The sequence below is a fragment of the Cetorhinus maximus genome, chromosome 9 (genome assembly GCF_964194155.1).
Source record: "Cetorhinus maximus chromosome 9, sCetMax3.hap1.1, whole genome shotgun sequence".
Lineage (NCBI taxonomy): Eukaryota > Metazoa > Chordata > Chondrichthyes > Lamniformes > Cetorhinidae > Cetorhinus > Cetorhinus maximus.
Window position 1 is genome coordinate 130,780,110 of NC_135887.1, and position 27,406 is coordinate 130,807,515.

General features: G+C 43.3%; 2 protein-coding genes across 2 annotated transcripts in view; one reads left to right on the forward strand and one right to left on the reverse strand.

The window, feature by feature from the left end:
- ano3 (anoctamin 3) overlaps positions 1-27,406 on the forward strand; it is a 564,514-nt gene that overhangs the window by 420,292 nt on the left and 116,816 nt on the right. Inside the window, exon 15 of the mRNA XM_078549540.1 lies at positions 2,144-2,204. Within this exon, the coding sequence (XP_078405666.1) occupies positions 2,144-2,204 (61 nt within the window). The remainder of the gene's footprint in view (positions 1-2,143; positions 2,205-27,406) is intronic.
- LOC144685017 (uncharacterized) lies at positions 2,232-26,953 on the reverse strand. Its single transcript, XM_078549539.1, has 4 exons — positions 26,917-26,953; positions 14,144-14,966; positions 12,023-12,193; positions 2,232-2,535 (listed from the first exon to the last, which is right to left on the reverse strand). The coding sequence occupies exons 2-4, from the start codon at positions 14,925-14,927 to the stop codon at positions 2,360-2,362; spliced, it is 1,131 nt and encodes a 376-aa protein (XP_078405665.1). The 5' UTR covers positions 14,928-14,966; positions 26,917-26,953; the 3' UTR covers positions 2,232-2,359.

Here is a 27,406-nt window from a genome sequence, read left to right on the forward strand (position 1 = left end):
GCCTGGAAGTGCTGAGCGCTCCCTGTGCGGGCAGGGGGGGAATAGGCTGAGTCGGGGAGCGCGGGAAAGAGCGCAGAAATCTCCCTGAGGCGCAGAGGTGCCCCAGGGAGATTAGTTTCACGTATAAAACATTGAATAAAGGGAGAAAAAAATTTTAAGGACACGTCCGCTCATGCGAAACTGTCACATGAGCTGGGACATGTCCATCAACGTTAATAAAAAATTTTCCAGCACTTTAAAAAGGTTCATGAAACCTCATCCTGCCCGTGGATGAGGTTCCATGAAAAACGTGAAGGCCGCCTGGGCTCTTCGCCTGCCCCCCCGCCAACCTTAAGGTTGGACGGGCAGCTCAGGTCAATGACTTCACTGATTGTTAAATGGCCTTAACAGGCCTTTGACAGTTTGGCGGGCGCACAGCCGACTTGGCTGCACGCCCGCCGAACTGAAAACCTGAATGATGTGCGGTGACGTCGGGACACATGACCAACGTCACCCCGCGTCATTTTATGCCTTGGCGAGTGGGCCCCGCCCCTACTCGCCAAGCCGAAGATTCGACCCTTTATCACACCAGCAGGTTGCAAGTGTTTTTGATTTGCACCTGGTTACCATGGAACTTCACACGTCCCAAAGGAATGACTGTAATATGATCCCTTAATAATTATCAGCCTTCATGCTGTGAGTTAAGTATCTGTTGGCAAGTCAACAAATTGAGCAGTGGATGTAGAGAAAATGTGCATCACAGTGTGAGCACTAATAATAAGGTGACATCATCAAATAAAGCACACCAGTATCCATTTACAGATTCTGGTCTTCTGATAGAAGTAACAGGAGATGAAAAATAATGGCTTAGAACATTAAAGAATATTTAAAATACTTTAACAAAAATCAGCAAAGCATTGAAAGGAAATGAAGACTTTACAATTCTCGCATTTCACACTTTTAATTGATTTTGATTAATTTTGTCATAGAGTAACAAATAATGAAACTTATTCCATAAATAAGTAATCACAGAATCTATAAAAACTGCAGGGAATACTTGTGTTTAGACTTGATTTATCCCTATCATTTATTGATTTTGCCTGTCCACCAATTCTGCAACAAACTCACACCGCGCCCACCCAAGACGTTTTTAATGGGGGATTTGCACTGGCGACTTTGCTAATGTCACCCTGTGATGTGGTTATTGGGCAGCTTGGCATAGTGTCTGACCTCCATTCCTCTGTCCCTTCCAATCTGTCGTCTTTCCGTTCTCTCTCCCTTCCTCCTTTCTGCATGACCTTCGCTTGACATCTTTTCCGTGATCTCTCACCAACTCAGGGTTGGTTAATGTAAGTATAAGCCAGTCATGGGAGAGAAATCTTTCACATCAAACAATACTGCTACAAAAATGAACATTTTAAAGCAGGTGCTGGGATATTTTGAAATTGGAGCAATGGCAGGTTCAAAGTGCCAACAAGGTGACCTTATTCATGAGTGATTGTTTCAATGCTGTCTAACTTGTGAAACCTCATGAAAAGTGGGACATTAAATGGAATGTGGCCATGATACCAAAGAGCACTCTTTATTCGAGTCATAAAACAAGTTATTCCAAGACTAATAGATCAAGCATGTCAGGCCTTGGCCTGGCAATGATACACATGTGTGAAATTGTTGTACATGCAGTTACCTGGCTCCAAAGCCAATAAGCTATATTTCTCTTTCTAAAATCCTGAGTGTCATTCCACTCAATGCATTTCTACTTTTCCACAATAGTCACCATCTGCATCTGCCAAAGATAATAAACAAAATGGGAGTTATAAAGACAAATAGGAGTGACAGTAGTGACAAATATAGAATATAAATGAATGATTGTTGATACCAAAGGACCAATATCGTCATTGAATTTAAATGACCTAAAGACCTTAAATTTGTGTTACTATGTGAAAATCTGTGCATAATGTACATCATATTGTAACTGCAATGTCGAAGCATTAATTTATTACGAATATTTCTCAACATGCCATTACTGAAGTTGAAAATGCTTTTTGTGGAAATTCAGTTTGTATAAAATTAACATAAGATGAACATCCAAATATTTGTATATTAGTTATGGGCTGTTTGTGTAACAAGATAATTAGCATTTCCATTCTTTCCCTCCCTCTAGCTAACACATTTATTTGACAATGGAGGCACTGTCTTCTTCGCCATTTTTATGGCTATTTGGGGTAAGTGCAATTCCAAGTATTTTTCTGTCTCCACAGTAGCTTATTTTAAAAAGAAAATCACATCCTTCCAGTTCTAACCAATTTGATGCTACTACTGATGTGGAAAGGTCTCAGTTCACTTTCTTTCCGCCAAACCATTTGAGATGTCAGTTGGGTTATGCGACATTTCCGTATGAAGGTGGTAAGTGATCCATCTGAATCTCATAATTTGGGTCGTGCATCTGCCCTGCATTGTAAGGCGGGGCTTCATTCAAAGCAGCAGGGTTGTAGTAGGCTGCTCCTTCTTGGTACCTTAAATCAACAGCATCCTCTGGATGGTGCAGACGCAGAACTGAAATAAATGAGAATATGAGGTGATCACTTTGAGAACAAAGCAAATCTTTGTGATATTGTGTACTAGCTGGTTGATAATGGGCCGGAACTTCCATGGAATGGCAATTACTGCAGGTTTGCCACTCCATTCCCGTTTACTCACCCAGGTCGGGAGCTGCACACTTTTCGCTCAACCTTCCACCCTGGGCCTGGTGAGGATTGTGCAGAGGAGCAGCTCTGGACTCCTTCCAGTGCAGTGTAGCAGCATTGGGAAAAATGGAGCCAGGCCCCTCTTTACAGCACTAGCTGCCATAAACTGGGCAAGTTTAAAGGTCCCAGCCACTGAGAAGCCATGGAGAAGGTAAGTGTGTAAGTGTAGTAATTATGATTTTATTTGGTGTGTAATGTACCTTTAAGAATAATACTTGTTAGGCAAGATCACATGATCTGCAGTAACCAATAGGAGAATAGCGCTGGCTACCTCCGCAGTCAGTGTAGAGATAGAGTTGGAGTTGAAAGCACATGTGTAGTTGCTGCTGAGTATATTATAAATAAACTTAATGTTTTCACCCAAGAAGAGTCTGCAGATCAACTCTATCATTAAAAGCACAACTCAGCCGCCCTACAGCAGTAATGTAAGTGGCTGAGGGGTTAAGGTGGTTAGGAGGATGGGTCAGGTGGTTAGGGGAATGGTGATCGTGGGTGGGGGTTGGCAGGGGGAGGGGCTCGGATTTTCAGGGAGGCAGGAAGTGCAGGGGGTGATTGGGTGTTTGGGTGGGGGCTTGTCGAGTATTCAGAGAGGGTCAGAAGAGTCAGATGGGTAGTCAGGGATCAGGAGGGTAGCTGGGGTAGGGGATTTCGGTGGAGTGGGGGTGTAGTTGGGGGGTGGGGGAGAGGGGGTGTCGTCTGCAGGTGTGGGGTTAGCCAGGTTTTGGAGTTGAGGGATTGGGGCAATAATCAAGGGGGTGGGTGTGTAGTCATCAGGGAGTGAGGGGGATAGTCGGAGCGGTGCGGGTCAGGAGGATATTCAGGGGGTGGGGGCGGGGGGGGTGCTAGCTGGGGTATCGGGAGGGAGTTGGGTGAGGGGGTGTAGTCGAGGTGGAGAAGGTAGTCTGGCAGTCATGAGGATATTTGGGGGTTCAGGAGACTAGTCAGGGTGGGGGATTTTCAGAGTATAGAAGAATGGTGGGTCGGGACAGTAGTCAGTGGGGGCGGGGGGTTCGTCAGTGGGGGTGCAGTCAGGGATTAGGGAGGGAAGTCCGGGGGTCGGAGGGCTTGGGAGGGAAGTCGGGGTGGGGGCTGGTAGTTACAGGTGCTGAGGATAGTCGGATTGTCGGGGTATATTAAAGGGCGGGTAAGGTATTCTGGGAGGGGGGGGCACTGGGGGGAGCAGAAAGTTAATCAGGGGGTGGGGGTGGTGGGGGTCGGGAGGGTGGTCGTGGGGGTCAGGAGGATAGTTGGGGGGGCAGTAGGGAGGATGGCCTTTGGGGCAGTTGGTGGGGGTTCCAGCCTGGGGTGGGGGGGTGGGAGGTGGGGGGTTGGGGCGGTTAGAAGTATAATTCCCCAAGAGTTTGAAATGGTTTTAATCCTTCTAACTTTTCCTGGGTAATTATTCTGCCAAGACAATCGGAACTATCCAAAGTCCGATGGTTCCAGCTTCAGGGTAATTGCCCATTGGAAGTTTAAACTTCCCAGGAATTCCTGTGCAGTCCTTGCATGGGGAGTTCCGGGGTCGCCCAGCGCATCTTCTGGCTTATGCCTGGGTACAACCCCCTGGGGTATGGAAGTTCTGGCCCAGTAATCTGTGTGATATTAATTGTAAACATCTTAACTGGCTTGTATAGAAATTCCAATATCTCTGAATTTAATGGAGGCATTATCCCATTTAAGAGAATTGTACATTTCCGGTCCAGTTGTTCTGATTGTTATGATATTGCCTCCAGTTCAGGTGCAGTGGAAGGCCTAATGCTGAACCAGTTGCATTTGTCCCTGTATAAAATACCAAGAGCTGGAAACCAGAGTTTACTTAGACCTGGCAGTTAATGACAGTCAGGGTGAAGCAACGGGAAAGCGATTTTGTTTTGAACTCATTCTAAGAGGCTGTGACCAAGGGCGGCCTTGTGGTTCAGTAAGTAGCACTCCTGCCTCCGAGCCAGAAACTCTGAGTTCACGCCTCACTCCAGGACTTGCTGGCACGAAAAGGAGTGTTTGTGACACTCAGTTGAAAATCAGCCTGTTAATCTTTTCAACACTCCCTCACTATTCCCCAAGGGGGAAATCAATGTATACGTGAAGACACGAAACAGAGGTTGGGACTTTGATTTGAGAGATTTAATGGTATTGTTATCGATTTTTCTAACAAATTGAATATTTCCTTTCAATGGAGTAACAAACTTTGTGACGTATATGGTAGCTGTGTAGCGATCTTGCTTGACCAATATTCTTTTTCCCCAGTGATTTGATGAATGCAGAGTATAGACGGGCAGTGTAAAGAGTTGCAATTAAAAGGAAGTGAAAATCGTCAAAGTACAAAATGGGCTACCGATTTGTCATTGTCCCATTTGTGTTACTTCCCACATTAATTAATGCCCGCTTGTGTCCATTTTAGAATTCCCTGTATAGATTCTGTGTTGGTATGCAGCTTTGTTGGTGCCCCTTTCCTACATGTTCCCAATTTATTGTTGACATCTTCACTGAGGTGAAGATTATTGGTGTGGTTTTGTAGGAGGTATGAGGACTGGTGTGTTTCCATGCTCTAGGATGAGCAGTGAGTTAAAGAAACATCCATCCGTTTGAGATAGGGAAGAAGGTGAAGAGTTTTCCAGTTGCAGGAAACGCTTTTCCAAATCTCCAGCCCCTTCTATGCCAGAGAAGTCTCATTTCTGCCTGTATCCTGGCAGCTGCTGCACCACTTATATCCAAGCCTGAGTTGCCTCACAGTACATTAAGGAGCGTCAAAGCAGGAAACTATTGCACCGATGGACCGTCGTTTTAATAAATGTAAGTGAGATCAGTCAGGACTCAGTCGGCAAATGCAGCAAAGTTCAAAATGTCACAGGTTTCTAGGGATACATGTCAATCGTGGAAATTGGGCAGAAACTGCTACAATCTCATATACAATCAGCAACAGGACCACATTTCAAAATACATGTGTCCGATGACATTTACCTCTTAACCATCACCTAAAACAGATGCAAAAACAAAAATAGCTGGAAAAACTCAGCAGCTCTGACAGCAACTGCGGAGAGGGATACAGTTGACGTTTCGAGTCCGTATGACTCTTCATCAGAACTAAGGAAATAGAGAAATGAGGTGAAATATAAGCTGGTAGAGCTGGGTGAGCCAGGTAGAGCTGGATAGAGGGCCAGTGATAGGTGGAGGCAAAGAAGAGATTGTCAAAGATGTCAGACAACAGGACAAAGGGGCGTTGATGGTGGTGATATTATCTAAAGAATGTGCTAATGGGGACATTAAGGGTAACAAGCAGGACAAGCTAGTGGCAGATGGCACTAGTGGGGGTGGGGTGGGGGGAAGGGATCGAAATGGGCTAAAAGGTGGAGCTAAAACAATAGATCGAAATAATTTTAAAAATAGGTGGGAAAAGAAAGATATATATTTTTTAAATTATAAATTATTGGAAAAAGGGGGATCAGAAAGAGGGTGTGGATGGAGGAAAGAGTTCATGATCTAAAGTTGTTGAACTCAATATTAAGTCCGGAAGGCTGTAAAGTGCCTAGTCGGAAGATGAGGTGATGTTCCTCCAGTTTGCGTTGAGCTTCACTGGAACATTGCAGCAGGCCAAGGACAGACATGTGGGCATGAGAGCAGGGTGGAGTGTTGAAATGGCAAGCGACAGGGAGGCCTGGGTCATGCTTGCGGATAGACCGAAGGTGTTCCGCAAAGCGGTCACCCAGTCTGCGTTTGGTCTCTCCAATGTAGAGGAGACCACATTGGGAGCAGCGAATGCAGTAGACTAAGTTGTGGGAAGTGCAAGTGAAATGCTGCTTCACTTGAAAGCAGTGTTTGGGCCCTTGGACAGTGACGAGCGGGGAAGTAAAGGGGCAGGTGTTGCACCTTCTGCGGTTGCATGGGAAGGTGCCGTGGGATGGGGTTGAGGAGTAGGGGGTGATGGAGGAGTGGACCAGGGTGTCCCGGGGGGAACGACCCCTGCAGAATGCCGCCGGGGGGGGTGAAGGGAAGATGTGTTTGGTGGTGGCATCGTGCTGGAGTTGGCGGAAATGGCGGAGGATGATCCTTTGAACGCGGAGGCTGGTGGGGTGATAAGTGAGGACAAGGGGGACCCTATCATGGATCTGGGAGGGAGAGGAAGGTGTGAGGGCGGATGCGTGGGAGATGGGCCGGACACGGTTGAGGGCCCTGTCAACCACCATGGGTGGAAAACCTTGGTTAAGGAAGAAGGGAGACATGTCAAAGGAACTGTTTTTGGAAAGTGGCATCATCAGAACAGATGCGACAGCATGATGCTGAACTCTTCTTCTACCGCCTTTGTCTCCGTGCTCACTTCTTTGGGCAGCATTTTGCTTTTCCCTAAAACAGATGACCTGGTCATTTATTCAATTGTTGTTTTTGTGACCTTGCTATCTGTAATGTGGCTGCCGCATTTCTTACATTGTAACAGTGACTACGCTTTAGAAGAGTTTTATTGACTCTAAAGTGCTTTGGTTCATCCTGAAGTTGGGGAAGGCGCTATATAAATGTGTCTTTCTTTGCTTTTTAACATTCCACTTTGAAAATATGCGGGAAGGTTTCTTCTGTTCACTGTTTACAGTCAAACTGTAAATATGTGCATTTAATTTATGCCTTTTTTTAAATTAACCTGTCACCCATCATAAATTTCTAGTTTTTGGAGGTACTTTGGCGTACATGAGATGTTTTATACACTGGTATCTTTTGTTCCTCATTGAAACAATTCAAACCACTGTACCAACGTAAAAAGCACTTATTCCTATATCGAAACAGTGATATTAATCTTGACAATGATGCATCTTGTTCACGGGCTTTAATTTCTGGTGTCAAACTTGCGAGACAGAATCAGTTTTGTAGTCTTCTTACATTTATACAATTGTTCTTAATCTGTTCAAGGTTAAACTGCAACTTGTAGAAATTGATTTTTCTTTACTGGAGTGGTTGGTTGCGAGGAATTATATTGAAGAACCATGCCCATACAATTTTCTTTTGTAAGCTTTTTTTAAGAGAGGTATGTGTGGGTGGGCCTTTTATGTTTTGAAATTTAATAAAATGACCAAGTTCTGAAAGAAGGAAAAGAACGGTCGATGTACCTCAGTGTTTGAGAAGTGCTTACATTGTTTCGGGCTAGACTGAATGATAAGGTTTTATTAATTGTCTTCCCTAATTCTGCTTTTACACATTGACATATATTCCTGACATTTGTTGCAGCAAGTGAGTTTTTCATTGTTCAGATCCACTGGGAAACTGGTTTTTCACTTCTCTGCCTGGATTTTACAGCACCCCAGAGACAGGTTGGCAGGCGGGAGAGGGGAAGGCACGGGTGCTGGGCCACAAAAATTGGACACCATGCCAAGGGCACCATTCCTGCCACCTATCTTCCCCTCCCGCAGCAAGTGTGCAGCTCGGCAAATTTCACTGGTTGGACTGTTGGCCAGTCAAGGGAGGAAGGGAGGGGGCTGGGGGGGTGAGGGCGGTGCCTCCTTTACAGTATCACAGTATCTTTACAGTGCAGAAGGAGGCCATTGAGCCCATCGAGCCTACACTGGCTTGCTGAAAGAGCATTTTACCTAATTCCACTCCCCTGTTTTTTTTCTTTTCAGGTAGCAATCCAATTCCCTTTTGAATACCTCAATCGAACCTGCCTCCACCACCCTCTCAGGAAGTTTGTTCCAAACTCCAACCACCCTCTGGGTGAAAAAAACTTTCCTCACATCACTTCTTTTCCTTTTGCCAATTATTTTGAATCTGTGCCCTCTAGTTCTTGATATGCTCTTGAGCAGGGACAGTTTCTCACTATTTACTCTGTCCATCCCCATCAGGATCTTGAATACCTTTATCAAGTCTCCTCTCAGCCTCCTTTTCTCCAAGGAAAACAGACCCAACCTCTCCAATCTATCCTCATAGCTACAGTTGTTTAATTCTGGAATCATTCTGTACTCTCTCCAATGCCTTCACACCCTTTCTCAAGTATGATGCCCAGAACCGGACACAATACTCCAGGTGAGGCCTAACTAGTGTCTTATACAAGTTTAACATGACCCACTTACTCTTGTACTCAATGTCCTATTAATAAAACCTAGAATCACATCTGCTTTATAAGCTGCTCTCTCAAGATGCCCTGCCACCTTCAATGACTTATGTACATATACACCAAGGTCCTTTTGTTCCTGCACTCCTTTAGAGTTTCTCCCTTTATCTTATACTGTCTCTCCACATTCTTCCTGCCAAAATGAGTCACCTCATACTTCTTTGCATTGAACATCATCTACCACTTGTCTGCCCAATCCACCAACATGTCTATGTCCTTTTGAAGTTCAAGTTCATCTCAGATGACAATGCTTCCAATCTTTGTATCACCCACAAATTTTGAAATTATGCCCTGCACACCACAGTCTCGGTCATTAATATATATCAAGAAAAGCAAGGGTCCCAACATTGACTGCTGGGGAACTCCACTACAGACCTTCCTCAAATCTGAAAAACAACCATCTGTTTTCTGTCACTCAGCCAAATCTTTATCCAAGTGCCTACTTTCCCTTTTATTCCATGAGCTAGAATTTTGCTCACAAGTCTGTTGTGTGGCACTGTATCAAATGCCTTTTGAAAATCCATATACAGCGCATCAACAACATTGCCCTCGTCAACCTTCTCTGTTAGCTCCTCAAAGAACTCCAACAAGTTAGTTAAACATGATTGTCCCTTAATGATCCATGCTGGCTTTCCTTAATTATTCCTCACCTGTCTAAGTGACTATTGATTTTGTCCCGAACTATAGTTTCCAGAAGTTTCCCTACCACGGAAGTCAAACTGACTGGTCTATACTTGCTGGCATTATCCTTTGAACAAGGGTGTATCACTCACAATTCTCCAGTCCTATGGCACCACCCCTTTGTCTAAGGAAGACTGGAAGATTATCACCAGTGCCTCTGAAATTTCCACTCTCACCTCCTTCACTATCCTTGGATGCATCTCATCCGATCCTGGTGCCTTATCAATTTTAAATAAAGATAGCCTTTCAAATATCTCTTTCTCAATTGTAAATTCCTCGAGTGTAGCAGTTACCTCCTCCCTCACCTCGGCCTAGGTTACATCCTTTTCCTTTGTAAAGACAGATGCAGAGTACTCGTTTAACACCTCCGCTATTTCTCCTGTCTTCCACATTCAAGTCTCCTCTTTTATCCCCAATTGGCCCTACCCTTTCTTTTAACATCCTTTTATTATTTACATGCTTATAGAAGACCTTGGGAGTCCCTTTTATGTTCACTGCTGGTCTCTTTTCATGCTCTCTCCTTGCTTTTTTGAGAAGTTTTTTTCACTTCCCCTCTGGTTCTTCTATACTCAGCCTGATCCTCCATTGTATTTTCTACCTGACATCTGTCATACGTACACTTCTTCCTTTCATCTTCACCTCTATCTCTCTCGTCATCCAGGGCCTTCTAGGTTTATTTGTCCTATCTTTCCCCTTCAAGGGAATATACCTTGACATTACTTGCAGTACTATCTCTTTGAAGGAGCCCTACCACTATAATACTTCCACTCTTCCTCTTCCCCTCTTGTGCAGCTGAGCCGCCAATGGTGCCACAGATTTGGCTGTTGCTACAGTCCTCTGAGAAACCATCTAGCTCACCACTATCTAAAATGGTAAAGCGGTTAGAGAGTGAGATAGCCTTGGGGGATTCCTGAACTACCTGGCTGTTTCTCTTAGATGCACTGGCGCTCACTCATTCCCTCTCTGTCTGTCTATTACTTAGCTGCGGTGTGACCACCTCACTAAACTTGCTATCCATGTAACCCTCAGCCTTGCGGATGCAGCACAGTGACTCCAAGTTCCACAACCTGGAGCTCAAGTTTCTGCAGCTGATGGCACTTCATTCAGATGTAGAGATCGAGGGCACTTTGTGCTTGCACGACTTCCCACATCCCACAAGATGCACATCCCACATGGCCGAGGTGCATTGCCATACCTTAAACTTTATATAAAGTGTTCACTTACCTGTTACTCACCAATCATCTCCTCCTCACCCTCATACTCTTTATGAAGTCTCGCTGCCCTCTCTCTCTTGTGCCTCTTTATGAAGCCTCGCTGCTCTCTCCCTCTCGTGCCTCTTTATGAAGTCTCACTGCTCTATCCTTCTAACTCTCTTTATGAAGTATTGCTGCTCTCTTTATCATGTCTCTTTATGAAGTCTTGCTGAAGTCTCCCCGCTCTCCGCGTTCTTTTTAAAATTAAGTCTCCTTGCTCTCCGCGCTCTTTTTAAAATGAAGTCTCCCTGCTCTCTGCACTCATTTTTTAAATGAAGTCTCGTCACTCTCCGCACTCTTTCAGTCTCTCTCGCTGACCCCTTGACTCGCACTTTGTCCTTCTTCCTATAGTGGGAGGCATAGCGCACAATAGCATGAGATAGTTGCATCGTGGTAATGTATTTGGACTAATAATTGAGAGGCCCAGGCTAATGCTTTGGGGACGTGGGTTGAAATCCCACCAAGGCACCTGGTGGAGTTTAAATCCAATTAGTAAAGTCTGGAATTGAAGGTTACTCTCAGTAATAGTGACCATGAAGCCATCATCAATTATCATAAAATCCCAACTGGTTCACTAATGTCCATTAAGAAAGGAAATCTGCCGTCCTTACCTGATCCAGCTTACATGTGACTCCACACCCACAGCAGTGCGGTTGGCTCTTGACTGCCCTCTGAAATGGCCTAGCGAGCCACTCAGCTCAAGGGCAAATAGCAATGGTCAACAAATGCTGGCATTCCTAATGATGCCCACACCCCATAAAAGAATGTAAAAAAAAAATCTAAATGGGATTTTGATAAGAAGCTGGGTTGGGTAAAAGAGGTGGCAAATGGAATTCAGTGTCAATTAATGTGACTTGGTACATTTCGATAAGTTATGGGAGAACATATTTCAGGCCGGAGAGGCTAACACCAGGGTGACAATCAGTGTTAAGAGACTACAGAAAACAAGTAATACATTCAGAAATGAGAAATGAGAATGGCTAAGCCAAAGCCTGTTATACTTCTTTTAAAATGGAAAGGTATCTGAAGTGGATGACCCAGGGCTATGGGGCGAGTCCAGAACAGCAGGATTAGTTTTGGAGTGCTCGAGCAAAGAGCTGGGAGGGGCATGATGGCCTGAATGGCCTCCTCCTGTGTTATAAATCCCTGTAGTTCTAAGATGATTTACAAAGTGCATTCGGCTGTTCCAACTGCTATTATTTAATCTCCTGTGTGGGCACATAAATGAATAGAGCTACTCGTAAGATTTTAATTACATTTTAGTAATTGCTTACCTGGATCACTAGATATATTATCGTACAGCCTGCGATGATTGAAGTGATCTGACTTTCTGCGTGTACAGAGAAAGTAAACAAGAAACGAGAGGAGAATGATTCCCAAAATGCAGCCAAGGATGGCCCCAATTACCACACCTCCGGTAACTTTCCCCACCACAGGGACTAGATCTGAAACATTTTGAAAATAAGGATGATTGCATAACAGGTCAGGTCATTGAGATAGTTTAGCAAAATTAACTGCTGTCTTATCCAATTATTGTGGTGATTTTCACCTTTAACAATTCATTATTCATGCAGTAGCTACATTTCAGTGACAAATGGCCAATTAGGACTTTAGCCTGTTATTCCTGTGAGGTTTATAATTTTCCCTTATGTAGGATTTGCATGAATGCAAAATATCCTTATGCTGTAAATACTTAGCTTGACAGTATTGCATGTTATAAGTTTATCTGCTTCAAAATGACTTCTTACGCCAAGATGAAAAATGAGTTCAATTTGATTCGGCTCAGTTGTTTCCGCAGTGAAGAATTTCAGTGATCTTTTCAGGTAAAGTTGTAATTGAGTACAAAGAATGTGTGTTTATTATATCAGTGGAGTTTCATACTGTCTGGGCGGAAGCTGTTCCAGAGTTGTCTGCCTGCCCGTAAGAATGTGATGACGTGATGCACTTTCCCTGAGGTATAAAGGCCTCATAGTGTTATCCTACCCAACCTATCTGTCTCTCTAATTTGGAGATGTAATGGGCATTACAATTGTGTCTAGAGAAAAGGTTAAGGGGAGACTCATTGAAGTGTCTAGGCATTAAACAGCTTGGAAGAGCGGAACACAGAATGCTGGTTTTAAGCCACTGAACAGAGGCTGTGAATTTAAATTAGTAAAACATTCATTTAAGCTTTAGGAAAAAACATGACCATTGATCGGGGCTTATTTTCACCTTTTAGAGGAGGGTGGGCCTTTGCTATTTGAGAAAATTGGAGTCTCAGTGGACATAATTCAAAGGGATAAGTGACTGAGGAGGTTCATACATGGCGATATTTTGGTGAACAATAGTTGAACTCAGTTATGTATGACTTTATCATAAGGTCGTGAGAAATGGGAGCAGGAGTTGGCCATTCAGCCCATCGAGCCTGTCCTGTCATTCCATAAGATCATGGCTGATCTGATTATAGCCTTAATGACCTTCTGAAATGGCCTAGCAAGCCATTCAGTTGTATTCACAAAGGTGGCACACCGTCTCCTTCACCGGTGTAAGTAGGGACAGGAATAAATGCTGGACTTGCCAGTGATACCCACATCTAAGTTTAGCACATGCCAGATGTCTCCATATTATGTTTGGTGCCATGCATCATCCGAAACAGTATCTGTTGAAAGCTATTGTAGTCTGTTATGAATAAAACAAACTCTTCCTTAGTTCTGTTGTGGCTGAATCGTAGTTTTATTTTTTGCGATGAAACTTTTTATTTCATGGAGCCAAGTTTAACAGATAAACATTATAATTTGTATCTGTTATAATCAAGAAGCTTTAATAGATCTGTGTTCAAAGTAATGGTGGGTTTTGATGCAGTAGATAGGGCCATACCATGGACAGAATTTTATTGGTCCCCACTGTGGGGGTGCCTACATTACTAAAGCCCCTAATAGGAGCTATTTTATGAGCCGCTCACATTTTTTCTAAGGTGAGTCAACCCACCCACCTTGATGAAAGACCGCCAGCCTCATGGAGCATGCCCTCTCTGTGGCAGCCCATGCAGGCATTGGTGCCTAAGGCTCCATGGCACAATGACCAGGCCGTGGGCAAGGAAGGCCACCCTCACGGCTCCAGTGTGCCATCTGGAAGAGCTCTCCTCCATCCCTCAGCCCTTGGGTCCCTAAATTGTAATGTTTACCTATTGGTCTGAGGGCACCTCAATTTTGCACACACTCCCACCGCCTGCCTCCCTCATGGTCTCCGACCTGCTTCAGCAGGACCTACCTTTTCCAGTGGTGCTGCTGATGCATCAGAGATGCCAGCCCTCTGATTGGCAGTTGGATTGACATGCTTCAAGTTCATGCATTTTTGCAGCGCTAGGAATGGAAAGGTGTAAAATCTACCCTTAATATTCATTTTTGAAGTCTTACCTTTCCCATTGACAGTTGATACATCAGCAGATGTGCCAATGGTTGTACTAATGCTGGAGTTAGTGGTTGTTATTGCAACAGTTGGACTTCTTGACATACTATGGTAAGAAGTGTTCGGAGGTGGAGCTAATGTTGCTGAAGTAGCGTTTGTCTTGTTACCAGGGGCAGCTGTTGAAGTGTTGCCGAATATTGTTGGTACAGAAGTTGTAACTGTTGTGTTTCCTACGGTAGTATATTCTGTGGCAGCTGTAGCATTAGCTTGGACTGTGGTCATTGCAGTAGTCATGTTAGCGTTTGCTGTCACATCACTGGTGTTTAGTACAGTAGTAGGCATTAATTCTGTAGTACCGTTAACCATGCTGTGATGACTTGCAGTTGTAGACACTGTCCCATTAGGGTCATCCGTGTTTTTTACTGTTGTTGTTAGTGTAGTTGAGCCTTTAGTGGTTGTCATGAAAGTATCGGCAGTGTTTCCAATGCTACTGGATTCGGAAGTAGATAAATTATTTATGCTCGAAGTGGGGCTAGTGGTTGGTGCTGCAGCATCCATGCTGTTGCTGGCCATTACAGACGTTGTAGCATTCATAGTTGATGAAACGGTAGATGAGGTTTTGTGTGAAGATGTTGTCGTACCAGTTGAGGTTGTGATGCCAATGGTTAACAATGTAGTTGTACTAGTTACAGGAGAACCGGATGACATTGAGGTTGTGTTTTCTGATCTTCCAACACCCCATTGATGACATGTTAAGAATGTGACCATTACAACTGTGAGAAATGATGCCATTATGTTCGTTGTTTCAGTGAATGTCTTCAAATCCGAATCCTGGAAAAGATCATCTCATTGAGCACAGTTGTGGGTATATCACAATAGTTTCTTTGGAGATTTAATGTATATTTTGCTACAAAAACAATTTATTATGACAAAACATAGCAAGTTACTTTTTAAATGCCCAAAACAATTTACAAATAGATATTTACTTAATAGAATTTAAAGCTTATTGCAGATTAGCATTGAACAAGTTTGAGGATTAATGGTGTATGTGGGTGGGGGGTAGAAGAGGAGGAAGACGTTAACTTCCTCCACCCACTGGGAATGGGGCAGTGGCAGAGTTAAAATTTGAAGTAGGCAACTTACCATCGAGTTCCCGCTCCACCACCATATTTCCCAGAGCTATTTATAGGGCGGTTCAGATAACCACCTGAATCAAGCAGGAGCTTCACAAATCCAGGCACATTGGGGTCTTATGACATGTAAAGGAACCCGATCCAATTTTAATGACATCCTGGGCAAAGCATGTACAACTTGGACATGTGCTGCATAAAACTTGATGATATGAAGAAGAGGCCTGGGTAGGTAAGTATTAAAATTATTTTTGTAGGACCATGAGGAACAGGATTTCTCTTCCAGGCCCCACAAGAATGGTTCAAAATCCTAGGGTCGTAAAAGAAGTGGCTGGTGGGATACTTGATGGATTGGTTTTAATTTTCCAAAACTCCCGAGATTCAGGGAAGGTCCCATTAGATGGGAAGGTAGCAAACATAATTCCTTTATTCACAGAGAGAGGCAGACAAAAAGCGGGAAACTACAGGCCAGTTAGCTGAACATCTGTCATGTGGAAAATGTTACAAGCTATTATTAAAGAAGTTATAGCAGGATTTGGGTAAGTTCAAGGTAATCATGCAGAATCAACATGGTTTTGTGAAAGGGAAATTATGTTTAACCAATTTATTGGAGCTCTTTGAGGAAGTAACATGTGCTGTGGATAAAGGGGAACAGGTGTATGTACTGAACCTAGATTTCCAGAAGGCATTTGATAAAGTGCCCCCTCAAAGGTTATCGTGGAAAACAAAAGCTTAGGGTATAAGGGGCAACATATTGGCATGGATAGAAGATTGGCTGGCTAAGCAGAGAATAGGCATAAATGGATCTTTTTCAGGTTGGCAAGGTGTAATGAGGGGTGTGCCACAGGGATCAGTGCTGGGACCTCAACTGTTTACAATGTATATAAATGACTTGGATGAAGGGATTGAAGGGATGGCTGCCAAATTTGCTGATGACACCAAGATGGGTCGGAAAGTAAGTTGTGAAGAAGACATAAGAACGCTACAAACAGTTATATAGATGGGCTAAGTGATAGGGATAAGATATGGCAGATGCAGTATAATGTGGGAAAATGTGAAATTGTCCATTTTGGAAGGAAGAATAAAAGAGCAGCATATTATCTATATGTTGAGAGATTGCAGAGCTCTGAGGTGCAGAGGGATCTGGGTGTGCGTGAATCACAAAAGGCTAGTATCCAAGTGCAACAAGTAATTAGGAAAGCTAATAGAATGTTATCATTTATTGTGAGGCGAATTGAATGCAAAAGTAGGGAGGTTATGCTTCAGTTGTACAGGTCACTAGTGAGACCACATTTGGAGTACCATGTACAATATTGGTCACCTTATTTAAGGAAGGATGTAAATGTGTTGGAAGCAGTTCCGAGAAGGTTTACTAGACTAATACCTGGAATGGGCGGGCTGTCTTATGAGGAAAGGTTGGCAGACTAGGCTTGTATCTGCTGGAGTTTAGGAGAGTAAGAGGTGACTTGAAACATATAAGATCCTGAGAGGTCTTAGCGGGGTGGATGTGGAGAGGATGTTTCCTCTTGTGGAAGAGGGTCATACGTCTTTGGGACTCTCTTCCTGAAAAGGTTGTGGAAGCAGAGTCTTTGAATATTTTTAAGGCAGCGCTGGATAGATTCTTGGTAAGTAAGGGGGTGATAGGTTATCGGCGGTAGGTGGGATGTAGATTTCAGGTTACTATCGGATCAGCCATGATCTTATTAAATGGCGGAGCAGGCTCGAAAGGCTGAATGGCCTACTCCTGCTCCTTGTTCGCATGTTCACATGTTTTCAAAACTAAGATTGATTGATTTTCGTTAGGCAAGGGGATGAAGAGCATTATTCCCTCTGATTTTCCTTTGTTGTGCATTGCCTGTTTGTTGCACTGCATATTGCCTCTAAGGTTGCTATGTGACCATGCATGCGTGCATCATAAAGTGAACGTTGATTATGCATGTCCTGTTTGATACATTTCAGATTGCTGCATGGCTGCAGCTGAGGGGTAATATTGATTGAGGTTTAAAGAACCAAGGTGGGTAGATGGAGTTGAGATATGATGACTCTTTCATCACTTTACTGACGATCAAGAGTAGATTGGTAGGGTGGTAATTGGCTAGGTTGGATTTGTCCTGCATTTTGTGTGCAGGACATACCTGGGCAATTTTCCACTTTGCTGGATGGATGTCAGTGTTGTAGGTGTACTAGAACAGCTTGGCTAGAGGTGAGGCAAGTTCTAGAACATAAGAACATAAGAAATAGTAACAGATATAGACCATTCAGCCTCTCGAGCCTGCTCCGCCGATCAATAAGATCATGGCTGATCATTTTGTGTTTCGATTTCCACATTCCCATCTACCCCCGATAACCTTTGATTCCCTTGCCTAACAAGAATCTATCTACCTCTGCTTTAAAAATATTCAATGACCCCGCCTCCATCACATTCTGAGGCAGAGAATTCCAAAGTCACACAGCCCTCTGAGAAAAAAATTCTCCTCATCTCTGTCCTTAAAGGGTGACCCCTAATTTTAAAACAGTGCCCCCTAGTTCTGGATTCACCCACAAGAGGAAACATCCTTTCCACGTCCACCTTGTCGAGATTGTTCAGGATCTTGGTAAACTTCAATCCCCCTCACAGTGGAAACAAGCCCAGTCTGTCCAAACTTTCCTCATAAGACAACCCACTCATTCCAAGTATCAATCTAGTAAACCTCCTTTCAATCTCCTCAAATACATTTACATCCTTCCTTAACCAAAACTGCACACAATATTCGAGGTGCGGTCTCACCAATGCCCTGTATAACTGGAGCATAATATCCTTACTTTCTTGTTCAATCCCTCTCGTAATAAAGGATAGCATTCCATTAGCCGCCTTAAATACTTGCTGTACCTGCATACTAACTTTTTGTGACTCTGGCATTGGATCACCTAGATCCCTCTGCACCTCAGAATTATGCAGCCATTCTCCATTTAAGTATTACTCTGTTTTTTTTGTTCTTCCAGCCAAAGTGAACAACTTCATATTTTCCCACGTTAAACACCATTTGCCAGATCTTTGCCCACTGACTCAACCTATCTGTATCCATCTGCAACCTCCTCATGTCCTCTCCACAACACACTTTCCTACCTATCTTTGTGTCATCTGCAAATTTAGCCACCATGTCTTCACTCCCCTCATCTAAATTATTGATGTAAATTGTAAAAAATTGAGGCCCCAGTACAGACCCCCTGTGGGATGCCACTTGTCACATTTGGCCAATCAGAAAAATACCCATTTATGCATACTCTCTGCTTTCTGCCAGCCAGCCAATCTTCTATCCATGCTAATATGTTGCTCACTGCATCATGTGCTTTAATTTTCCGTAAATATCTTTGTCATGGCACCTTATCAAATGCTTTCTGGAAATCCAAGTACAGTACGCCTACAGGCGCCCCTTTATTCATTGTGCATGTTACTCCTTTAAAAACTCCAATAAATTAGTTAAATGTGATTTTCCTTTCATAAAACCATGCAGCACAAGTGATGGACCACAAGCCTCGATCACAACCCTTTAGTACTATTACTGGGATATTGTCAGGGCCCTTAGCCTTTGCAGTATCCGGTGCCTTCAGCTGTTTCTTGATAACTTGTAGAGTGAATCGAATTGGCTGAAGGCTGGCATCTGTGATGCTGGGGACCTCCGGAGGAGGCTGAGATGGATCATCCACTCGGCACTTCTGGCTGAAGATTGTTGCAAATGCTTCAGCCTTATCTTTTGCGCTGATGTGCTGGGCTCCTCCGTCATTGAGGATGGGGATATTTGTGGAGCCTCCTCCTCCAGTGAGTTGTTTAATTGTTCACCACTATTCAAAATTGGATGTGGCAGGACCGCAAAGCTTAGATCTGACCTGTTGGTTGTGGAATCACTTGGCTCTGCTTACCACTTGCTGCTTATGCTGTTTGGCACGCTGTTGTAGTTTTACCAAAATGACACCTTATTTTTAGGTATGCCAGGTGCTGCTCCTGGCATGCCCTCCTGCACTCTTCATTGAACCAGCATTGATCTCCTGGCTTGGTGGTGATGGTAGGGTGAGGGATATGCTGGGCCATGAGGTTATAGATTGTGGTTAAGTACAATTCTGCTTCTGCTGAAGGCCTGCAGTGGATGTCCAGTCTTGAGTTGCTAGATCTGTTCAAAATCTACTCGATTTAGCATGGTGGTAGTGACACACAACACGATAGAGGTGAAGACAGCATTCGTCTCCACAACGACGGTGTGTGGTCACTCCTGTCATGGACAGATGCATCTGGGGCAGGCAGGTTGGTGAGGATGAGGTCAAGTATGTTTTTCTCTCTTGTTGGTTCCCTCACCACATGCCTCAGATCCATTCTAGCAGCTATGTCCTTTAGGACTCGGCCAGCTTGGTCTGTGGTGGTGCTACCAAGCCACTCTTGGTGATGGACATTGAAGTCCCCCACCCAGAATACATCCTGTGCCCTTCAAGCGTTGTTCAACAAGGAGGAGCACTGATTCATCAGCTGAGGAGAGGCAGTACATGGTAAACAGATTTCCTTGCCCATGTTTGACCTGATGCCATGAGACTGATGCCATGGGGTCCGGAGTCGATGTTGAGGACTCCCAGGGCAACTCCTTCGCAACTGTATACCACTGTGCCGCCATCTGCTGAGTCTGTCCTGCTGGTGGGACAGGACATACCCAGGGATGGTCTTGGTAGTGTCTGCGACATGATCTGTAAGGTATGATCCCATGAGTATTATGTTCAGGCAGTTGCTTGAATGGTCTGTGAGACAGCTCTCCCAATTTTGGCACAAGCCCCCAGATGTTAGTAAGGGGGACTTTGCCAGGTCGATAGGGCTGGGTTTGCCATTGTCTTTGTTGTTTCTGGCGCAGGGTGGTCCGTCTGGCTTCATTCCTTTTATTGACTTTTTAGCAGCTTCTTACAACTGACATTTAAGAGTCAATCACAATACTGTGGGCCTGGAGTCATGTGTAGGCCAGACCAGGTATTATTAAAGGGCATTAGAGAACCAGATGGGTTTCTACAACAATCGACCAAGGTTTCATGGTCATCATTTAGATTTTTAATTCCAGGTTTTTATTGAATTCAAATTGCACCATCTGCTGTGGTGGAATTCAAACCCAGGTCCCCAGAGCATTACCCTGGGTCTCTAAATAACCAGTCCAGTGATAATACCGCTATACCACCGCCACCTCCTCCCCCCTATATATATGTATTTGTCTCAAAAAATTGATTTATTGCAGTAATGTTTTCCTGGCTTCCTGTTTTGTCCACCTCTTGTTTGCAATCCATTTTCCTTACTCAATGTCTGTTTTGGCTCTCAGTTCCCCTAATGATGCTACTCAATGTATCTAGCCCTTGGCATCCATTTTTTGCCTGCAGCTACCCAATAAGGACATCACCTGGAGGCATTCTAATTGACAAAATGGCCTGCAGGTAGTATCATTATTTCAGTATGTGGAATTCTCTCCCCCGCACCCCCCCCCCCTCCCCCCCACCCTCCCCCCACCAAGAGCAGTGGAGGCTGGGTCACTGAATTTATTCAAGGCTGAGTTAGATAGATTTTCAATAGACAAGGGAGTCAAGGATAATGGGTTGGGGGGGATGGGAGACAGGAAAGTGGAGTTGAGACCACAACCAGAACAGCCATGATCTTATCGAATGGCCGAGCTAGCCCAAGGGGGCCGAGTGGCCTACTCCTTTTTCTTAATCCTATGTTCCTAATATTGGGATAATGTAGGGGTGACAGCCAGTAAAGTCTGAGTTAGCCATGGGTCTCTATAATATGCACAATCATAAGCTATTTTTAAATATGCTTTTTCTGTTAACCGCATGGCTTTCTTTTAACTTTATTATAGTGTTCTCCCTTTGCTTGTCTTTACGTTAGGAAATCATTCAAGTATTTTTTTTTTAAATTTAAGCCATGTTTCTGATCTGTTGGAGGGAAATACCGGAGCGGTTAAGATTTTGCATCTGGTGAAACAGACAGCTTCTCTAAAACAATAAAAAAAGGCAACAATGAAAGGAAACACAAATAATGCTTTGATTACTCAATAGATCAGTCAGCAACTGAAAGGAGAAAAGATAAATTACATTGTTTTGGGTGTGTACCGTTCCTCGATGTAAGTGCGCACCCAAAACATCATGACCTGTTTTCCTCTGTTCACAGGTGCTGACTGACATGAGGTGCGCTCCCAGCATTTTCTGCTTTTATTACAGATCTTCAGAATAGTTTTGTTCAGCCTGTGCACCGTTTTTAAAAAAAAAATCTTACCATTGTAGGTGCTCACGTTTATCCCTTGGACAAAATCCTGTTTTTAATTTTATCTGGGGCGAGAACACTGACAGATGTCGCCTTACCAGTTTGGCTCTGTGAAGACTCTCATTTACCACCAAATACAAAATGTGTTGGGAGATACTGCAGTCTGTTCTGAGATGCCAGTGCGCTCTGTTCAGAATTATTCACTGCCCCCGCACCACCACCTTACTAGGGCTGCATGTCGTGAACCAAGTTGAAGACAGGATTAGACCAAATTCATAAATAATGGTTGAAGTTTTTCAGGACAACTTCGGCACAATGAACAGTAAGGAATTTGAAGAGATGGCAGGAGGGAGTAAGGATTTCTTGTTTAACTCGCACTGAATTATATAATGTTACAGTGCAGAAACCAGCTACTTGATCCATTAAACTGGTCTCTTTTCACACAAATGCCAATCTCCTGCTAACTGCCATACTGTTCAAAATTACTGGGTTTTTTTCAAGCAACTATTCAAGCCCCTTGTCCAAGAATTTACTAACTACACTTCCACAATGAATTATAATTAATTCCACACTCTAACCACCCACTGTGTAATTTTTAAAAATTATAATTGAGCTGTTAATTGTTCCTGTAATTATCTTAAATTGTGCCCTCACGTTATAATGTCGCCAGTCAGGGCAGACAATTTATCAACTAATGACTACCTTCTTACAAATAGTGTTTCACCCATTTTTGATTAAGGTACAGCATTAGTAAGTTGCCATGTTAAAATAAGGACAGATTTTCTTCCTTAGTGCAGTTGCTTGGTTGAAACCACTGCACCCATGCAAATGAATGTGTTCATTTTGTTTCAACATTTGGTGTAACTAGTGCCATAGTCAATATACAGAGCCTTGCAACTGGATATATAACTCCAGATGTTTAATGATGCTGGGTTAGTTGCCAAGAACCAGATGCAAACTAAAACGTACCAAGAGTTCATAGGCAACTCTTTGATTTTAACCATATTGGTTGATAACAATTGTGGTGTTACTCGTGTGGAAGGCAGCAGTCATTTTAGAAAGGGAATATAATGGATGCCAAAAATATTGAACTTAGAATTGCTATCCGAGAGTAACAGACATTACATACTTCACGGATGTTTTTGTATATTTAATCAGTCTTCCTGGTAAACCTTTTTGTTTTTTAGCAGTGTGAAATGTCAGGGCACTTATACTAAATGCCATCTTATGTAACACACCCACATTCTTTACAAGGGCAGTGTATGCTTTCAGCAATTAATCATCAGCTCTATAACCAGCCCCGCATTATTCATTGATTACAACACTCAGTGAAACTCTCATGCATCTCGTAACAGCAAGTGGTGCAGTCAGCTGGTGCGCGTCTTATGGGTAAAGATTTGTTAAGTTTACGTCAAAGCTAAATATTCGATAATGGCGTGCATGCACGGCAGAAATTGGCAATTGACCCCGTGCTGGGGTGATTTTATTCCTAGCGTTGGGTGAACTTCACTGCCCAGAAACAATGAGGTTTTCATGTCGGAATAAAAATCACAGGATGTTGTACAGAACTGGAAAACCTTTCAGATACTGGTAGCTGCAGTTTGATGAAAATTGTATTTCAGCAAGAGTCCAGTTACACTATTATTTCAGCATTGACTTCTCACTCCTTCATTGAGCTACCTCACATGGCAATGCGTTCAATTAAATTCCACACAAAACAGCAACTTACATTTAGATAACACCTTTAACATGATAGAACATCCCAGGGCACTTCACAGAAGCACTATCAAAAAAAAACTTGACACCGAGACATATAAGGGGATATTAGGGCTGATGACAAATAGCTTGGGTAAAGAGGTAGGTTTTAAGAAGCATCTTAGCGGAGAGAGAGGCAGAGATGTTTCAGAAATGAATTCCAAAACTTAGCACCTAAGCAGCTGAAGGCATGCCAGCCAATAGCGGAGTGATAAGAAGTCGTGTGGGGATTACGGCGAGAAGGGTGGGTAAGGCCATGAAGGGATTTGGAAAGAAGGAAGGGAATTTTAGAATCGAGATATATTGCCAGACTTTCACCCTTTACCACCCTCTACCTGAGGGGTAGTTTTTGGCTTTGTGCAATAGGGTAAAATAGTTACAGGAAATCATCAGCCTGCTTTACGTCCTCCCTGATTTTAAACTCCACTAATAAAGATCGGAATGTAAACCTAGCTGCTGATTCATTATCACACATTTTATGTTATCACATGTTAGAGTTTACCCTTTACAATCCTCATCATCCACTTCCCTCCCATTTCCCAGCACTTTCCTCATGAACTCTCCTCTCTATTTTTCTCACTTAGTCTTGGCACTGAGTGATTGATTTTTTTTTAATCCTTGGTTCAGGTTACACCATGATTCACCATGCCTTTCTTCTCTGATTTCCTTCTGATTTTACTGAATCCCACATGGTGTGGTGATTCTTCCAACCATTGCTCTGATCGCCCTTGAATTTATCAATTTCTCAGATTCTCACTATCTTTCCCTTATCTATATTTCGCTGCCCATCTCCAACTTCTCAACCACGATCTACCACCTGGGAATAAGAAAAGTATCTTTTCAGCTCCTTTTCTGGCGCCCTCTCAAACTCCAAACCTTTCTCCTCTATCTCCCTGTCCACCACAGCATTGCCAATCCTGTCAACAACTGAACAGCTCCTTTGCCCTGCTCCCAATAAAAAAATATATCTTTAATGGTCTCTCATCCCTGCAATTCACCTTGAAAGAGCACCTTCCTCTCTCTTCTCATATCCAAGTGACATGGACCCACAATATACATGACTAACCTTGTTATCCATTGCCAAATTCAGCTTGAGCACAGGAAATATTGTTAACTCTCTCTCTCTTACCCCAGAGCAAGCTACGATACAAAGACAAACCCAATATGTCCTGATGCCAATTAAAATTTCTGATACTTAATATAAAAAGCTTACATATTTGTCTCTAAAATGGAAACTATTTGGTCACCCTCCAAGAACTCTGATTCAGCTTTGATCTCACAACACTCTTTAACTTCACACAAATTTACATCTCAGCTCCCTTATTAGATTCCTTTCCTGCAAAGTTATCCTTAACCTCCTTCCAACTCAGCTCTCAAGAGTGCTCACTGACCCTTGACTTGGATATTCTTCATCTCTGTTTCAAAGTCACCATCCCAGTTTTTAAAAAGCCCGGTGTCATCTCCAACTCCTGCCTCATTCTCAACCTCCTTTCCATGTCTATATTTCTGCAAAATGTTAACACCACCTAAATCGATGTCCACTTTTCTCACCGCCTGCTTTTTGAATCCCTACAATCTGCCTTCCTCGTGACTCCACATAACAGAAACCACTCATTAAGTCTCTGTGAACATGACTGCGAACACCCCTTCCCTTCCTCTTTTGCCTGTCCCTGACATGGTGGAACTCACCATTAATGAATAACTCTACCTTGAAATCTGACTGCACAACCACGCTCGCACGGTTTCATTCATAACGATTGCAGTGCATATATCTTTTGCAACAGTTTGTCCTTTATAATTCATTGGCTTTGCAAAAGCGTGAGAGTAAAGATGCTGTAAAAATGCAAGTTGTCTTTCTTTCCTTCCCTTTGCGTGTGATCATACATTTAAAAAAAATGTTGCATTTTGTTAGAAAGAACAAGAGGGAGCAAAGTAAACTAAAGGGCACAGTCCTAAAGGAAGTGCAGAAACAGAGACACCTGGTCTCATATGTGGACAGATCAGTGAAGGAGGTAGGGGAGGTTGAAAAAGTGGTTTTAAAAAAAAGTGCACAGGGTCCTGAGCTTTTTAAATAACGACATAGAACACAAATATGAGGACATTATGCTGAACCTTTATAAAGTATTGGTTCCACCTCAACTGTAATAATATTTCCATTTGTGGGCACTGCACTTTAAGAAGGATGTGAAGGCTTTAGAGAGGGTGCAGAAAAGATTCACAAGAATGGATCCAGGGATGGGGAACTTCAATTACGTGGATAGATTGAAGAAGCTGGGGGTGTTCTCCCCAAAGAAGAGTTTGAGAGGAGATCTGATAGAAGTGTTCCAAATCTTGAGGGCTCTAGACAGAGTAGATAGAGAGAAACTGTTGCAAAAGGGTCAAGAACCAGAGGACACAGATTTAAAATGATTGTCAGAGGAACCAAAGGTGATACGAGGAAAAACTATATTTATGCAGTGTGAATTATGATCTGGAATGAACTGCCTGGGAGTTTGATGGAGGAAGGTTCAATTGTGACTTTCAAAATGGGATTGGATAAGCAACTGAAGGGAAAACAATTGGAAGCTACTGAATAAGGGCTGGGGCATGGGTAAAAATAAAAAACTGCGGATGCTGGAAATCCAAAACAAAAACAGAATTACCTGGAAAAACTCAGCAGGTCTGGCAGCATCGGCGTGGGACTAGTTAAATTGATCTTGCAGTGGTTTGACAGGTTGAACAGCTTCCTTCTGTGCTGTAACAATTCTATGACACTATCATTATTATAGCATGGAGTTAGTCTCCATGTGTATACGCATGATCCCTCATTATTATCACCTTCAATTCCACAACTTTGCTGATTTGCTATTGATATTGGATATTGCATTTTCTCATCAGGAATACCAAAGGAAGCAGTGGCTCAGTGGTATTATCACTGGCCTGGTAATCCAGCTACCGAGGGTAATGCTCTGGGGGCCTGGGATCAAATCGCCACCCAGCAGTTGGTGAAATTTGAATTTAATTTAAAAAATAAATCTGGAATTAAAAGTCTATGGCTGTCCATGAAACCATTGTTGATTGTTGCAAAAACCCATCTGGTTCATGAATGTCCTTTAGGGAAGGAAATCTGCCATCCTCACCTTGTCTGGCATGTAACATGTAGCTCCAAAGTGCTCTCTGAAATGGCTGAGCAAGCCATGCAATTAGCGATGGGCAATAAATGCTGACCTGACCAATGATGCCCACATCCCATGAATGAATTTTTAAAAAAACTCCCACCAAAATTACACCTCAGCTTCTAATTTCATCATCTTGTTGAGGTTGAATTCCAATGGTAAAGCTTTAGTATTTGGTTCGATCCAGTAAGACCAATTACTTTCACCTCCAAAATATTGGTGGTCACCATTCCTAACTCTTCCCCACCACTGCTGAAACCATACGATCATCATTTCCTTTCATGCTTCATCCCATCGTGCTGCACTCCAACTAACATAAACTGCAAAATTATACAGGGCTTGATTGCTCACATCATAATCCTACACCTAATCCCACTCAACGATCACCTTTTTTCCTTGCTAATCCCTCTTGATTTTCTGTCCTTCAGCACATTGAATTCAGATCCTTTAGTATTTAACCAAAATCTCCCCATTCCCACCTCTGCAATCTCCTCCAGCTGTGCTTCACTTCTGACTCCAGTATTCAGCCTCCCATCTGGCTTACCATTAATAGAAGAACAGCCTTAAATCATCTTGCCCTCAATGTTTTGGATTTTCTCTTCAAACTCCTCAGCTTTGCAAAGTCTCTTCCCACTTTCAACATCCTCTTTAAAACTGACCTCTACAACTGTTTCCCACCTCTACGACTGTATCTCAACCACTTCTCCTAACTCCTTCCTTACTCCTCTCCACCTGCGAATTGGAGCATAGTACAATGCTAATTGGAGGTCTTCTGGCACAGTAGATAGTGTCTCTGCCTCCGTGTCAGATAGTCTGGGTTTGAGTTCCGCCCCAGGACTTGATGGCCAGGGAAAGTGCATTCTTAACACGCCCAGCTAGGATGATTACCAACCTGTAAATCCTTCCAACACGCGCAAATGGCAGGTGGTAAGGGTGGGAGAGGTTCCTTGTGAGCCACCTGATGGAAAG

Bases quoted from the DNA above. Each gene is read 5' to 3' on its own strand.
- LOC144685017 (XM_078549539.1), bottom strand. From the start codon at position 14,927: ATGGCATCATTTCTCACAGTTGTAATGGTCACATTCTTAACATGTCAT. The intron at 12,194-14,143 runs GTAAGACTTCAA...AAAATGTTTCAG, and splicing joins ATCAACTGTCAATGGGAAAG to ATCTAGTCCCTGTGGTGGGG. The intron at 2,536-12,022 runs GTAAGCAATTAC...CATTTATTTCAG, and splicing joins TAATATATCTAGTGATCCAG to TTCTGCGTCTGCACCATCCA.